General features: G+C 41.3%; 1 protein-coding gene and 1 non-coding gene across 2 annotated transcripts in view; both read right to left on the bottom strand.

Annotated features, from left to right (window-relative positions):
• Positions 1–16419, bottom strand: part of LOC123776454 (serine/threonine-protein kinase MRCK alpha-like) — a 60804-nt gene that overhangs the window by 33205 nt on the left and 11180 nt on the right. The window contains exon 5 of the mRNA XM_087858842.1: positions 8397–8507. Within this exon, the coding sequence (XP_087714968.1) occupies positions 8397–8507 (111 nt within the window). The remainder of the gene's footprint in view (positions 1–8396; positions 8508–16419) is intronic.
• On the bottom strand, positions 414–625 carry LOC123776567 (small nucleolar RNA U3). Its single transcript, XR_006775396.1, has one exon. It is a non-coding gene; the product is annotated as a small nucleolar RNA U3 (small nucleolar RNA).

The raw sequence follows: 16419 nt of genomic DNA, 5'->3' as shown, positions 1-16419 counted from the left end.
TGCTCAGCGGGGAGCCTGCTTCTCTCTCTCCCTCTGCCCCTCCCCCTGCTTGTGCTCTCTCTCTCTCTCTCTCTGTCAAATAAATAAATAAAATATTTTTTAAAAAGATTTTATTTTTAAGTAATCTCTACACCCAGTGTGCGGCTTGAACCTGCAACCCTGAGATCAAGAGTTATATGCTCTAATGACTGTGCCAGCCAGGTGTCCCTAAAGCCCACTAATTTTTTAAGTGATTTTTAAATCAAAACATTCTCAAAAACTCTAAGAGAACTTGTCTGCAGTATACCTAGGATAGCTACAGTAAGTTCTCTACACAGAAAGGAGATGAAGGAATCAACATGAAGGAAGAACATGGAAAGAGTGAAAATATGGGTAAATAGGATAGTTGGTTTTGTTTTTTGCTTTTTTTAGAAACCACTCAACGGGTGTCCCTTCCCTCTTACTCCGCAAAGGAGGAGAAAAACGATCATCAATAGCAAAGGGCAGCTGGAGAAACAACATACGGAGCCGCTTCACCCTCAGGAAGGGACACTGTGTTTCCTTCTTGTGGTTTCGGGTACTCTACACATTCAGAGAAACTTCTCTAGTAACAGACTATAGAAATGATCCCTGAAAGTATAGTCTTGCTGGATTTTCCAAATTATGTTAGATGGTTGAAGCAAACATTATAACACTAATATCCCTCAGTGCATAGAGAGAAATAGGTAACACAATTATATTACAAACGGGGAAGAGTAAAATGATGTAAAGGGAGGTGAAGTTGCCACACTTCATTTGATCAGATAACATGTTGTTGACACAATATAGTAGTAAATTATGTATCCATAATGAAATCTCTTAAATGAAATGGACCAATTTCTCCAAAAGTACAAACAACCACAACTCACCCAATATGAAATAAGTAATTTGAGTAGCCTGATAACTATTAAAGAAACCAAATTTGTAATTTAAAAACTCCCAAAAAGAAATCTCCAGAATAGGGGCGCCTGGGTGGCACAGCGGTTAAGCATCTGCCTTTGGCTCAGGGCATGATCCCGGTGTTACGGGATCGAGCCCCACATCAGGCTCCTCTGCTGGGAGCCTGCTTCTTCCTCTCCCACTCCCCCTGCTTGTGTTCCCTCTCTCGCTGGCTGTCTCTATCTCTGTCAAATAAATAAATAAAATCTTTAAAAAAAATTATTATCAATAACTCCCCATAATGTTTTCCACAAAAGAGAATACTTCCCAACATATTTTAGGAAGCCAGTATTACTATGACAGCAAAACCAGACAAGCACAGCACACACACATATATACTACTGACCAACATTCTGGATTAATGTGGATACAAAAGTCTTAACTGTATATTAGCAAACAGAATTCCACAGTATATACAAAGCATATACATTATGAGGGTTGTATTTATTTCAGGAAAGTAAATGTGATCCAATATTTGAAAATCAATCAATGTTACCAATCATATTAATAGGCTAATGAACAAAAAATCATGATATAATACATTAATGCAGAAGAAGCATTTGACAAAACTTAACATCCGTTTGTGATAAAAAAAAAAAAGAGCGTCTGCAAAAACCCGACAGCTACCATCATAATTAATGGTGAAAGATCGAATTGATTTCCCTTAATGTGAGTACAAGAGATGTCCATTCTTATCAGAGAGCAGTGGAAGTTCTAGCCAGGGCAGTAGGGCAAGAAAAGGAAATAAAAGTCATACAGATTAGGAAGGAAGGAACAAAGCTATACCCATTTTCAGATGACATGATCATAGAAAATTCCAAGAAATCTATACACACACGCAAACAAAAACGTCCTAGAAATTAATGAACTTAGCAAGTTCTCAAGTTACAAGATCAACATACAAAAATCAATACTCAACAATACTAGCAACAATACATGTAAATTGAAGTTTAAAGTATAGTACCATCTACAATTGCTAAAAAAAAAACCGACAAAAAACCAAAAAAAAAAACACCTTAGATATAAATCTTACAAAACACATCCAAGACTTGTGTGCTCAAAACCACAAAATGCTGTTGAGAAAAGTCCAAGAAGATCTGAATAAGTGGAGAGGCATATTGAGTTCATGAATTGGAAGACTCAACATAGGAAAGATGCCAATTCGCTCTAGATTAAATACAGGTTTAATGCCAGTTCTTTGAAAATACTGGTACTATAAGGCTTTGTTATAGATATAAATTATATTATTCTAAAATTTACATGGAAAGAGGATATATGAATATTTATTCACAGATGACATGATCATATATGAAGAAAGAAAAGCTCCATTTGTAATAGCATGGAAAGGAAAAAAAAATGCTTAGGAATAAACTTAACCATGGAGGCAAACAACTTGTACACTGCAAACTACAAAACACTGGTGAAGATATCCAGAGGACATCAATAAATGGAATATCCCATATTCATGTATTAGAAGAATTAATATTGTTAAATGTCCATATTACCCAAAACGATCCACAGATTCAGTGCAATTCTTATCAAAATCTCAGAGACATTTTTGCAGAAATAGGAAAATTTACCCCAAAATGCATATAGACTCTCAAGGGATCCAAATAGCCCAAACAGTACTGAAAAGAAGAACAGGGTTGGGGGTCTCACACTTAGAAAGTTAAGTGTGGTACTGACATCCAGACAGTCATACGCACCAGTGGAATGCCCAGAAATTAACCCTCACTTATATGATAAACAGATTTTCAACAAGGGTGCCAAGACCATTCAGTACAAAAAGGATGGTACAGATGGGGTTGGGAAAACTAGACAGCTGCATGTGAAAGAATGAAACTGGACCACTTTCTTACAGCATACACAAAAATAAACTCAAGATGGATTAAAGACCTAAATGTGAGAACTGAAACCATAAAAATCCTAGAAGAAAAATACAGACAGTAATCTCTTGGACATCACACTTTGCAACATATTGGTGGACATGTCTCCTTAGGGAAGAGAAACAAAGCAAGCATAAACTATTGGGACTACACCAAAATTTAAAAAAAAAAAAAAAACTTGCACAACAAAAGTAACTATCAACAAAATGAAAAGGCAACATAGTGAATGGGAGGAGATATTTGCAAGTGCTATCTCCAGTAAGGGTTAATATCCAAAATATATAAAGAACTCATGCAACTCAACACCAAAAACCAAATAATCTGATTTTAGAATGGGCAGAGGACCTGAATAGACATTTTTTCCAAAGAAGGCATGCAGATGGCCAACAGACACATGGAAAGATGCTCAACAGCACTCATCCATCAGGGACATGCAAGTCAAAACCACAATGAGATACCACCTCACACCTGTCAGAATGACTATTATCAAAAAGACGAGAAATTATTGTGGACAAGCATATGGAGAGAAGGGGCCCTGATCAGCCGTTGGTGGGAATGCAAAGTGGAGCAGCCACTGTGGAAAATAATATGGAGTTTTCTCCAGAATTTAAAAATAGAAATACCATATGATCCAGTAATTCCATTGCTGGGTATTTACCCAAAGAAAACAAGAACACTGATTTGAAAAGGTATATGCACTTCTATGCTTATTGCAGCATTATTTACGATAGCCAAGATATGGAAGCAACACAAGTGTCAATCAATACATGAACGGATAAAGAAGATGTGAATATGTATATATATAACAAATTATTATTCAGACATAAAAAATGAGATCTTTGTCATTTGCAGCAACATGGATAGACCTAAAGAGTAGTTAGTGAAATAAGACCGAGACAAATACGATATGATTTCACTTATATGTGGAATCTAAAAAATAAAACAAATGAACAAACAAAAAAACCAGAAATGGACTAATAAATACAGAGAACAAACTGGTGGTTGCCAGAGGGGAGACGAGTAGTGGGATGGATGAAATGGGTGAAGGGGATCAAGAAATACAAACCTCCAGTTATACACAACTAATGAATCATCGAACACTACATCAAAAGCTAATGATGTACTGTATGTTAAATTTAAATTTTAAGAAAGTAATAAAAATAAAAAATAAAAACTTCCAGTTATAAATAACTCATGGAGATGAAAAATACCACATAGGGAATATAGTCAGTAATTTTGTAATAATGTATGGTGACTACATTTATGGCTGTGAGCATTGAGTAATGTATAGAATTGTTGAATCACTATGTTGTACACCTGAAACTAATATAACATTGTATGCCAACAATACTTCAATAATAAAAAAAAAGAAAAAACAAGGTACATATCTTAATTTAAAAATACTTGCTAAAAAGTGCCATCATCTGAGTTTTCAGGAAGTCATAGTCACTGATCACAGATCACATAACAAATATAATAATAATGAAAAAGTTGAAGTATTGCAAGAATTATCAATATGTGACACAGAGACAAGAAATCAACAAATGCTATTGGAAAAAGGGCACCAAGAGACTTGCTTGCCACGGTGTTGCCACAAACCTTCAATTTGTAAAAGATAGTATCTGTGAAGTGCAGTGCAGCAAAGCACAGGAAAAGGAGGTTTACCTGTACAAATTACCAGGGAAATAATAGACTAGTCAATGAATGGGATTGGACAATTATCATGCTAGCAAAAATTGATTTGTATTTCCTAGCAAGCAAAGATCGAATTTCCCAAATGTGAAAAACAAAACCGTAAACCTTTTTGGAACTTTTGGGATAGCAGGATATGATAGAAATGGATTTCTCAGAAAACACTCAAAAAGTACAAGCAATAAAAGAAAGGACTGATGAATTTTATGGTGTTAGAATTAAAAACCTCTGCGTGACAAAAAGAAAGCAATAGTTAGATACCACTTTATAGCCATCAGAATTACAAATTTCAAATGTCTAGTGGCAGTTAGTGTTGACATGGCTATAAGGAAATGAGAATTTTTACATGTTGCTAAGTAAGAGTGGAAGTTGATTCTCAAAAACTCTCTGGTCCAGGCAGAAGAGTGTGCACATGCAGGGCCTGGAGTGTGGATGAAGAGCCCACGTGGGGTGAGGACAGGCTATCTGCAGAGATGGGAAAGACTGGTCACAGAAGGAAGTTAGAAATGTGGAAAGAGACAAAACTGGAATGAACCCTATGATGTTGGATTGGAATTAGTTATTTATGTGTGCACGAACTCAGTGTTCTTAGGTAGGTAGGTAGATTGATTGATTTTGGGTCACCTGGATGACTGAGTCAGTTAAGTGGCCAACTCTTGATTTCAGCTCCGGTCGTGATCTCGGGGATAATGAGATCGATCCCCTAGTAGGGCTCTGTGTTCAGCAGGGAGTCTGCTTGGGATTCTTTCTCTCCCTCTCCCTCTGCCTCCCCCCACTTGTGCTCACTCACGCATGTACACGCGCTCTTTATCTCTTTAAATAAATCTTAAAAAGAAAAAAAAAGATTTCTACATTTAGACTGATGTACAAATTTTCTCTAGTAAAAGGGCCTGGGATAGTGATACTCCAATCGCAATGGGCACACCTAACACTCAGAGCAAGACTTCTAAAGACCGTTCTCCACTAAAAGCAATCCGTGTTCCTTGGAGAAGTGGCTGAATGTAGGGCTGGGCCAATACCTTCCAGATGAGCTGATGCATCGTGTTCTGCCAGATAGAAAGAAGGTGCTCAATGAATAATGAAGGCACGTCAAAAGGACACAGTACCAAAGGGCTCACACAGAGCACGTCTGCGACCATATGAACATCAGAATAAACAATGATGCTAAGGGATTGTAAGCCATTGAATAAAATAAGAAACCATGAGTCCATACAGATATAAATAAACGGGAAGTTTGGTGAGCAATAGGGTACTTAAATGCTTTCAAAGTACCTCTCTACAAAATGCTTATCAATTACAAAGGAAAAGAGAGGCCTGAAAACTCCCACCTTAGTGCAGTTGTCAAAGCAAACATCCCGCCTGGTAGGACAGTGAGAAAACCACAACATCACTTCTGGGATATTCTGGCCAGCAATGCATAACCTGCATAAAGCCATGAGGAAACTTCTTTTGATTTTTCAAACGAGGAGCGTTCAACTCGACTCTGGCCTCTGGCTTTTGAGTCAAGGTCACAAAATCAAACAAAGACTAAGAAATGGTTGCAGATGGGAGGAGACAAAGAGAGATGACAAGCACACGCAAAGCAGGATTTTAAACAGGACCCTTTTGCTGTGATGGGAGCCACGGGGACAAGCGGTGAAACCTGAGTGGGGCCTCGGGGTCAGGAATGCATCATGATGAGGCTCCGTGGTTGTACTGTGGGTGTATATATATGTAGGAGTATTTTTTTAACTTTTTAATTTTTTATTTAAATTCAATTAATTAACATACAGTGTATTATTCGTTTCAGAGGTAGAGGTCAGTGATTCATCAGTCTTATATAACACCCTGTGCTCATTCCATCACGTGCCCTCCTAATGCCCAGTTACCCCATCCCCCCAACTCCTCCCCTCCAGCCACCCTCAGTTTGTTTCCTATGATTAAGAGTCTCTTATGGTATGTGTAGGAGAATATTCTTAATTGTAAGAAATACACGCTGAAGTGTTCGAGGTGATAGAAAATCAGATGGCAGCCTTCAGTAGTCTAGTAAAAATAAATCATATTGTACCTGCAAAGTTTCCATAAAATGTATAACTATTCCCCCAAAGTTAAAGCACTCTATTGCCAAAAATTTACATTGAAAATATGCATATATGTGAAAATAACTAACAACTCTCCCGTATGTATAGAGACCCCCAGTGGATGCCTGAAACCACAGATAGTACCAAACCCTCTATATATAAACTGTATTTTTCCTATTCATACATACCTATGAAAAAGTTTACTTTATAAATAGGGAACAGTAAGAGATTAACAACAATAACTAATGACAAAATTGAACAATTTTAACAATATACTGTAATAAAAGTTATGTGAATGTGGTCTCTCTCTCTCTCTCTCCACCAAAACATCTTGTCCTGTGCTCACCCTTCTTCTTGTGATGATGTGAGATGATAAAATGCCTGCATGATGAGATGAAGCGAGGTGAATGCTGTAGGCACTGTGACCTGGTGTCAGGGGACTACTGACCTTCTGAGCACGGGTCAGGTGGAGGGTCATCTGCTTCTGGACCCTGGTTGACTGCAGATGACTGAAACAGTGGATTGGGGGGGAGGGGACCACCGTAGAAACAGCAGGTACCCGACAGTCTCGTTATAATGGAGAAACTGTGGTAGTGAGAAATGGAGTCGTCCCAGATGTGCCTCAAAAGGAGCACTGTCCTGTGAATCTAAGTGTACCAATACACTGGAACACCACACCGTAGTCGGAATGAATGACGCGTCTCAGCATGGCTAGTTGTGCAGTGGTGGGGAGACTGTGTGAGCGTTTCAAGCCAGCTCAGCAGTCCCCACACTTGAAGGACACATGCACGCGACGTAGAGTGCAAGAAGGCGGCGGGAAGAATGCCCACGTCAGCCGGTGTCCGCTAACCTCCCAGGAGGGAGGACAGTGCGGTTCATGCGTGCGGTGCTTGCCATTTCATCTTAATTCCTTTTATCTGACACATAAATGGCCCTGTTTTGCTAAATTTGTGAGCTGTGGGTACATTAGTAGCTATATGGATTCGTGATAGATCTATGATGGAAATACTTCATTATTAAACTTTTAAAACAGTAAGATAAAATTGTTACTAAAATTAAGATAAAATTGTTATCAAAATTGCAGAGGCTCTGAGCAGAATTTGCAGATAATGTCTGGCCTGGCCACAAGGGCCTCCGAAACTTTTCCAACTAAACTACACATTCCCCTTGCAAATTGCGGCCCAGCCCCCGGATTCCTAGGCCAGCAGGAAAGAATCCCTGCCCAGATTAGTAGGGGTGAAGGAGATGCTGAGCAGGAGGGGAGTGGCATTTCTGAACAGGGAGCGTGCGAGCTGAGAGACACCAGACCCTTGGACCTCTGGAGGGAATGTTTTCTTTTGCAGAGACTCACAGTCTCTGATTAACATGAAGGAAGGGCCAATGAAGCATTGTTTTGCGTACCATTGTATAGAAATAAAAAATATCTCAAATTTTAATAAGCATTGTCGCAAATGTTTATAGCTTACTAATTATACATAACCCCAAACTTGATGTAATAATATTTAAGTCCCTGCTCTATCCTGACTCCTGAATGTTCACAGTAGACACAGTCATGAAGCCTGTTCTTCAAGAACCCGTGGAAGCTTTGTCATTTGTTACTGACTTTCGGGAATAGTGTTCTCATGTGAGTTTCAAATCTTCCAGTGTTATCAGTTAACCTTAATACCCTTTAAGGGACCGTGCCAAGCAAGCAGTGTATTTGATTAGAGAGAAACGCCTCTCTCTTTCTCAGTGGGGTTCGTTCTACCTTTGTTTTGTTACACGGGAAGAGTTTGGGAGCAGAGCTACCCCAGGGAGGCACCTTAACTGGGTCGGCTTCGTCGCCACTGTGTGAGGACGGAGATGTGGACCCAGAACTGATGTAAAACTGGATCTTGAGGTTCTGCTCAAATATGTTCTCAACAGGATCTGTCTAGAAAAAAAAAATCAGAAGCTCGTTGTTTAGAATTCACAGTTCTTAAGGTCAGTCATGAAGATTACAATCTTTCTCAACAACAGACTATAATTTGAGTATTTTTGTTAGCGGTATTTCAACATGAGAGGCTGCTGAGAGGAGCATTCTGCTCCCACCGCAGCACGAGCACTGCTCCGCACGCACACACGCATCCTTCCGTTCCACTGCCGAGTGCGGGCGCAGGGCGCCGGCGGCTCCGTCCGTGACGCGTCTGCCTTCGGCTCAGGTCATGATCGCGGGGTCCTGGGATGGAGCCCCAGGTCGGACCCTGCCCCTCCTCCTCCCTCAGCCCCTCCCCTGCTCATGCTTGTTCTCTCTCTCAAATAAATAAGTAAAATATTTTTAAAAATGAAAGGGAGCGAGGGAGGGAGGAAAGAGAAAGAAAGAAAGAAAGAAAGAAAGAAAAAGAAAGGAAGAAAGAAAGAAAGAAAGAAAGAAAGAAAGAAAGAAAGAAAGAAAAAGAAAGAAGAAAAAGAAAGAAAGAAAAGAAAAGAAAGAAAAGAGCAAGTGCTAAGATGTCAAAAGAAAGGTGGATTCCACCCAGTGTAGGTAATAGAGAAATGAGCCAGAAACTAAAGAGAGGAATTCTGTCTGCAGGGTCCCTAATGAAGGTATGCCAATTTGGCGTATTGGTTATTTTGAATTAAAGTTACTTGAAAAACAGTGCAAGAAGGACACTCTGGCCCTCCTTTGTCTTCCTAAAAGCTGGCAATAAATCTCCGCTGGGAAAGGTGCCCTCCCTGTACCAGGAGGAGGGAAGACATCCTTATCACAGAGATGGGATATCTGGGACCAGGAAGGCTGTATAAACAAACCTTGTTTAACTAGCCCGTATCTTCCTATTTACTTCTGCATTCACTGCCCACTGCCCCAACCCCTTTATCATGTCAAGTCTCCGTATAGGATTGGTCTAAAAGGTCTAAGAGCTTCCTGCTCTGGCCACTGCTTCTCTTAGGGAGACTCTCACGTACAAGTCAACATTCAGTTGAAATTTGTGTGTTTTTCTCTTGTTAATCTCTTATGTCAGTTTAATTCTCAGGACCAGCCAGAGACCCAGAGACAGAGGAGGGGAGAATTGTTCCTCCCCTATGCTGCGTTAGGCAGTAGGCGAGAGTGCAGGAAACTAGTCAGCCTCATGACATGCTGCAAAGACAAACCCCTGCTTCCTTAACAGCACAGAAACACTGGCACTCAGGACCAACACCCTTTACGTTAATAAGGAATTTTTAAAATCGAGTTTGGAAGATCATATAATACGTAATTTAGTCATTTCCAAAGTTATAAAATGTCTTAAAATGCAGAGACAGCTGCAGGATTTCTGTGTAGGAGAGGATGGGTCTGAAGACAAGGGGGAGCTTTCTTGGGGTTGGGTGCTCACGGTGTTTTGTAGGATACTAGAGAAGAAAAACAGTGTTTTGCTATTTTCGTACACTTAGTATTTGATGTTTTTAAAAAGAAACAATATACTCGAAATAGAGTCACTTATGTTAAGCTCCCCCAAGGCTTCACACGTAATCTAAATGCTGTTTCAGCCTCTCCCAGCGGTGGAATTGTAAGCCAGTCAGTCTGGCATTCCCTCATCACACTGTTGATGCCCTTCCTGCTAAGAGAAGGTGACCTCCCTGACACCACCCTGTCTTTCTTTTGCTAATAAAGTCCTTGCACCACCTGTTTCTGCCTATGCAGTCCCTCCGTTGTGTATTACTCCTCGGGCTCCCTTCTGTTTGTTACATGAGATGCAGTCTGATTCGTAAATTGTTGAATGAAGCCAATTAGACCTTTAAATTTACTCAGTTGAATTTCCGTTGTTTGATAATACACATAAAATTACGCCTGTGGTGATTGTGGTGGTGATGGCAGCTGTAACTGGGGACTTAGGGATTCTGGGGGAGCTGGGAGACGTTACAGAAAACGTGGCCTGAGCAGCCCTTAGTCTTGGAGCCTTCACTGATGAAGAAAAGCCTAAGGCTTTGTTTGAGCACGTTCTTGGGCCAGCAGAACAAACTCTTCAGAGAGGCCAAATAATTAGAAGCAGAAATAATTGATGATGTGCAAAGCAGAAATCTCTGCTGCGTAGTAAATTTTTTCCTGAACTTGTTTTCAGTTCAGGGCAGCATCAGGTACATGGCTTAAGTCCCCAGATGCCCTGGGTTTTTTCCTGAAATTGGAGACAGTGTCTTCAACCGTAAATTCGTGTGACCCCGGTTGTGAAATAGGACACGCTATTCACGTAATATTTGATCGGTGCTTTTCTGGTGTGGAGAATTTAAAAGTCCGCTTTTGGATTAATTCCTATTCATTACTTCCATTTTCTCTGTGGCTAATATTTAAGAAATCAGCAAGGTTCCCAACAAAGTCATGAAGCCTGTCGCTGAAGGTTAGGACTCAAAAACCAGCAAGCCAGCCCGTCACTTACTGCTGGTAGATGTATTCCCCCATAGGGTCCTCGTGCCTTGTGCTCATCCAGCTGTCATCACGGTGCACACTGGCAACTCAAGTCTTCCCGCCTCACTCGCTGTGCTGCCTACACTCCACCCTCCCAACCTCTGATCACAGCCGCAGGGGTTCACAGTCCTCTACCACACCAGCTATTCCCTTGACATTGGTCTTCTCCCTCTTTGTTCAGTGAACTGTGTTTTTCAGCATGAGATGTAGCAAGTAGAGGGAAAAGAGCGTAAGTCTCTCCTGTGTCCCAGGCACAACTTCCTTCCTCCCTACAGGACACCATCCTAGGTACAATAATCACCTCTTTGCATTTGTTTAGAGGTTTACCACATTCGGTATGCATCCCTGAACACTCCTGCGGGGTAAGTGCCTGATGGTAATTTAAATGGTTGACATTCAGCTTTTGATTGCGGAGGCCTCCCATTCAAAAGCCATCCATCCTGAATAAACACACTGCCAGCTGCATCCCACGGCTCCCAGCCAAACAGCCAGAGAAGGAAGGAGGCTGTCCCCACCGCGCAGGGTTAGGGTTTCTCTTTCAGAAAGCCCTGGGTGACCTAGACACCTGGCCACTTGAGTGACCCTGCTTCTCCCTTCCCACACGCTCATTCCTAGGCTTATACTTTCAATTCGCCTATAGAAAGTGGCCCTGGGCCTGCTCTGTATGTATTCTGCAGGACTGTCAGTGATCAGTCTCAGCTCCTCAGAGTTCCCGGAAGGTTGTTGCTGAAATGAGTCCCGCAATCATAATGAGAACCACGACGGCCAGTCCAGCCGCAGCACCTGCTGTGGGAAATGTCTGCAGGGCTCTCCACGAGTGATGCAGGCCCAGCTGAGCGCCCCAGGCCGGCGTAGCAGAGAGCATCCCTGCTGATCGGCTGACTGGGACACAGCCACAGTTTCACTTTGTTCCCACTGTGTTCTCCTGCGTGTCTGGTGTTTTTCACTCAACACTGTGGAGACTTTTTAAGTTTTATTTTATTTAAATTCAATTGATTAACATATAGTGTACTATTAGTTTCAGAGGTTCATCAGTTGTATATAACACCCAGTGCTCTTTCCGTCCCGTGTCTCCTTGATGCCCATCACCCAGTGACCCCATCCCTCAACGTTGTGTTGACGACATTCGTCCATGCTGTTGTGTATAGCTGTGGCCTACTCATCTTTACTGCTCTGCAGTATTTCATTGTACGAATATGCTGGAATTCCTTTATTCACTCCCCGGTTGAACAGGTTTGTTCCTGTTTTAGCTGTTAAGAACATCCTTAGACATATTTCCTGGCACAGATGTGCAGGATTGCTTGAGTGTATAGTAAGCAATGCCGTCCTCATTCCTGCTTGCCTTGCACCGCAGTCACTGTGTCGTGCTATCTCAGGAGGTCTAGAACTTTTAATGTGTGTATTGTCTATTTGGATTTCCTCTTTTATGAATTGCCTGTGAAGCTTTTTGTCCCTTTCCTGCTGAGCTGACTGAATTTTTCCTATTGCTACAGGGTTCTTCGTAGACTCCGCATTTGAGCCTTTGCTAGTTGTTGCGGTGCAAGCATCTTTCTCCACTTGGACGCTTGTGTTTTCATAGTCTTTCCCCTGCTCTGCAGTGCTAGCTTTATAATAAGTCAAGTATCCACAGGTTATCTTTTTTCCTGGATAGTGTTCTCTTCTCTTGGTCTATGTATCTACACGTTTGCCAATACCATACTGTTTTAATTACTGTGGTTCTTTTTTTAAGATTTTATTTATTTATGAGAGAAAGAAGGAGCTGTGGGAAGGGGCAGAGGGAGGAGGAGAAGCCAACTCCCCGCTGAGCAGGGAGCCCGATGCAGGGCTCGATCCCAGGCCGCTGAGATCATGACCCAAGCTGAAGGCATACACTTAACCCACTGAGCCATCCAGGCACCCCTAATTACTGTAGTTCTTTAATGTCTTGACATTATATAGAGCAAGCTCAGCCAATTTCATCTTCAAAAACATCCTTACTTTCTTGCTCTTTCGCATTTCCATATACATTTCAAGTTCCATGGGGAAAAATTGGGATTTTTATCAGGACTATATTGAATCTTGATATAGTCTATTGAATCTTCAATTTTGATAGAATGTTGGTTGAACTGATACATGATCAGTTAAGGGAGAATTGAGATCTTCACAATATCAAGACTTTCGGTCTAGGGATATAGTGTTACTCTCTATTTCATTTAGGCCTTTTCAAATGTCTCTCTTTACAATTTTATAATATTTCTTCCGGGAGGTCTTTTAGCTACTATTAGAGTTATTTCTAAATACTCGATTTCTTATGCTATTGTTAATGATGTCTATTAAAAAAAAAAGGTAATTACATAATATTTCTCAACTACATCTAGAAATCCATTTGATATCTGTATATCGACATGGCAGTCTCAATATATTCTGCATATACCATATATTCTATACGTACAGTTTATTTCAAATATTGATTTTCATATATTGATTTCTGTAAATATTTCTGTATATGTATATTAGCAAGTCAACCATCTTGCTAAACTTTTTTATTAATTCTAATAATATATTGAAAGGGCCCTACGTATTATATCGAATAGAAATAGTCATAACAGGCATCTTTATCCTGTTCTTAAATGAAAAAGTTGAAATGTTTCAATATTTCAGCATTAAAAAGGCTGTTTGTTGAGGATTGTGTGGCTGTTGCTGATACCTTCTATGAGATTAAAAGGGTTCTTTTCTGTATCCAGCTGTGTTGATGGGTTTTGTTTTTGTATGTTAAAAAGATACTGAATTTAATCAGATATTTTCATGGTTTTTTTGAAATCTGTTAATATGTTATATGGTTCATTTTCTAGTGTCAAACTTTGCCTTACTGGGATAGTACCAAATCAGTCATTCTGTGCTTTTTTTAAATGTATATAACTGGATTCAGTTCAGCAGTTTTTTAAAAGAATTCTTCATGGTCAACATTTCATGGGACTTACCATTGTATAGCTAAGGTCTTTCAAAAGGTCAGATTTGGTGTTTCACAAAGCTGTTCCACCTTTCGGTGATAACAATGAAATATATGGAAAACAATGTATATTATCTTTGAATTGTTCCAAGGACTACCATTGCTATCAGCACAGGTGAAACCATGCACGTCCTTGTGAAAATTCAGAACTACAGCTCAAAGATGCTTCTGTATTTTCGCCAGAATTCTGGGTTGTATACAATTTTCTTTAATAACCAAGGGAGCATCATTATTATAAGCTTACCCTCAACAGTCTGTTAAATCTGTGGCTAAAACTTAAGGCTTTGTTCTCAGTTAAGACAAAAACTTGTATTTTTCACAGCAGATGTAAAACCAACAAAATACCGATTTTTTAAAAAAAGAATTCTTTTTATCCATAGTTAAGATTAGACTGTAATCTTTCCTTCTAGTAGTGTCCTTATCAAGTTACATTAGCCACTTAAAATGATCTGGGAGTGTTTTAGTTAACTAGGGTTGCCAAAACAAAATACTGCAAAGTGGGGGGCTCCTGCAGCTGGAGTTTATTGCTCAAGACCAGGTGCCAGCACAGTGGGGTTCTGGTGAGAGCCTCTTCCTGGTTTGCAGATGGCCGCCTTCTCACTGCATTCTCACTGAGGGGTGGGGGTAGGTAGAGGGGAGGGAAGGAGGGAGAGAAGCCCTCCAATCCCATCAGAGTAGAGCCCCTAATTCTTATTATCCCATTTAACCTTAATAGTCTTATAAAAACCCTATCTCCAAAGGTAGTCACATGGAGGATCAGGGTTTCAACATAAGAATTGGGGGCGGGGGAGGACACAATTCATTTTATAGTTACAGTCCCTGGTCCCCCCAAATTCATGTCCTTCTCACATACAGAATTCTTGGATTTCACCCCAACATCCACGAAAGCCTTTACTCATTCCAGCACAACCTCTAAGTCGGAAGTCCAAGGTCCTGTCTCAGTATCACCTAAATCAGGTCTGGGAGGGACCGGAAGTAGATTCACCCCAAGGCAAATTCCTCTCCAGCCATGAATCTGTGAAGCTACACAAGTTATGTGCTTCCAAGATACACTGGTGGGACAGGCCCAGGGGACAGACCTTGCCACTCCGAAAGGGGAGAAACAGGAGAGAAGGAAGGAGTGGCAGGTCCCAGGCAAGTCCAAACAGGCAAATTCCAGTAGATCTTAAGAAGCGAGAATAATCTGTTTTGCTCCACGTCCTCCCATCCAGGCCCACCGAGGTGACAGCATCCCCTCCTGGTACTCTGTAGCCACTCTGCCCTCTGAAACCAAGGAGGACAGACATAGTTTTGCCCCCTGAGCTTGCGGTGAGAGGGTCAGCCTTTATGGTCTCTGTTTGTTTGGTTTGGGTTTGTTTTGTTTTTTTTTAAGATTTTATTTATTTATTTGAGAGAGAGAAATAGTGACAGGGAGCTCCAGCTGGGGAGAAGAGGGAGAAGTCTGGCTGAGCGGGAGCCAGACTTAGGGCTCCATTCCAGGACCCTGAGATCATGACCTGAGCCAAAGGCAGACGCTTCACTGACTGAGCCACCCAGGCGCCCCAGCCCTTGTGGTCTCTGAATTGCGTTCAGGGTCATTTTTCCCTTTCCTAAGGAATAGTGCACGTTCAGAGCTTAGTGCTCTGTCCAGCACTGTCAAATCCAGTCCTTCATTCCGCCAGCCTTCTCGGTCCCCTTCGCTTCAAACTGACAGTGTCCTTGCTGCTTTAATGCCTTCTCTGTTCCCGGCCCTTGCAGACAGGGCTGCTTAAATTCGCGAGTCACAGCCATGACGTCTTTATCAAATGGTGATTCAGCAATACCCTTGGTGTCCTCAAAAAAAGCTTTCTCCTTTTTTGCAATATGGTTAGGCTTGAGAATTTTCCAAACTTCTAATTTCTCATTCCTTTTTTTTTAATTTAAAAAATGTTTTATTTCAGTTTGCAAAAGCATAGTCTGTTGAATCCAGGGGTGGAAATGGATCAAGAAGAAAAGGCTTTTTTTCTACTCATCAAAACAGAACAGCGAACATGTAGCAACAACACCATCCTACTTTCCATAAAAAGTGACCGTAGCTCGATTTCCTTCAGCACTTCATTCACTTCCTAATTAACTCTCGTTCCACTGGATCTTGGGCAGAGAGCAGGCTGATCTCGTGAGTCATCTGTTTCTCAGCTGATACAGTCTTTGTTTCCACGAGGCCTTCACTGTCCTTCACTGTTGAAGGCTCAGCAGTGTCTATAGTGTGTGGCAGAGCCTCGGACAAGCCTACAGGGAAAGTGCAAGCGACCTGTTGACGATGCTAGAAGTTCTAGAGGCTAGAAGCGCGCAGGCAGAGCCAGGCTCCTCGGAGGCTTTCAGGGGAGGATTGTTCCTTGCCGTCCCAGCTACCGTGGCCCCAGGCAGCCCGCGCTCACAGCAGCATAGCTCCAACGTCTGTTTCCATCTTCCTGGGCT

This window comes from Ursus americanus, chromosome 34, assembly GCF_024610735.1.
Source record: "Ursus americanus isolate L20-20 chromosome 34, mUrsAme1.1.p, whole genome shotgun sequence".
Classification (NCBI taxonomy): domain Eukaryota; kingdom Metazoa; phylum Chordata; class Mammalia; order Carnivora; family Ursidae; genus Ursus; species Ursus americanus.
The sequence above is the reverse complement of the archived record's forward strand: the minus strand, read 5'-3'. Positions and strand labels throughout refer to the sequence as shown.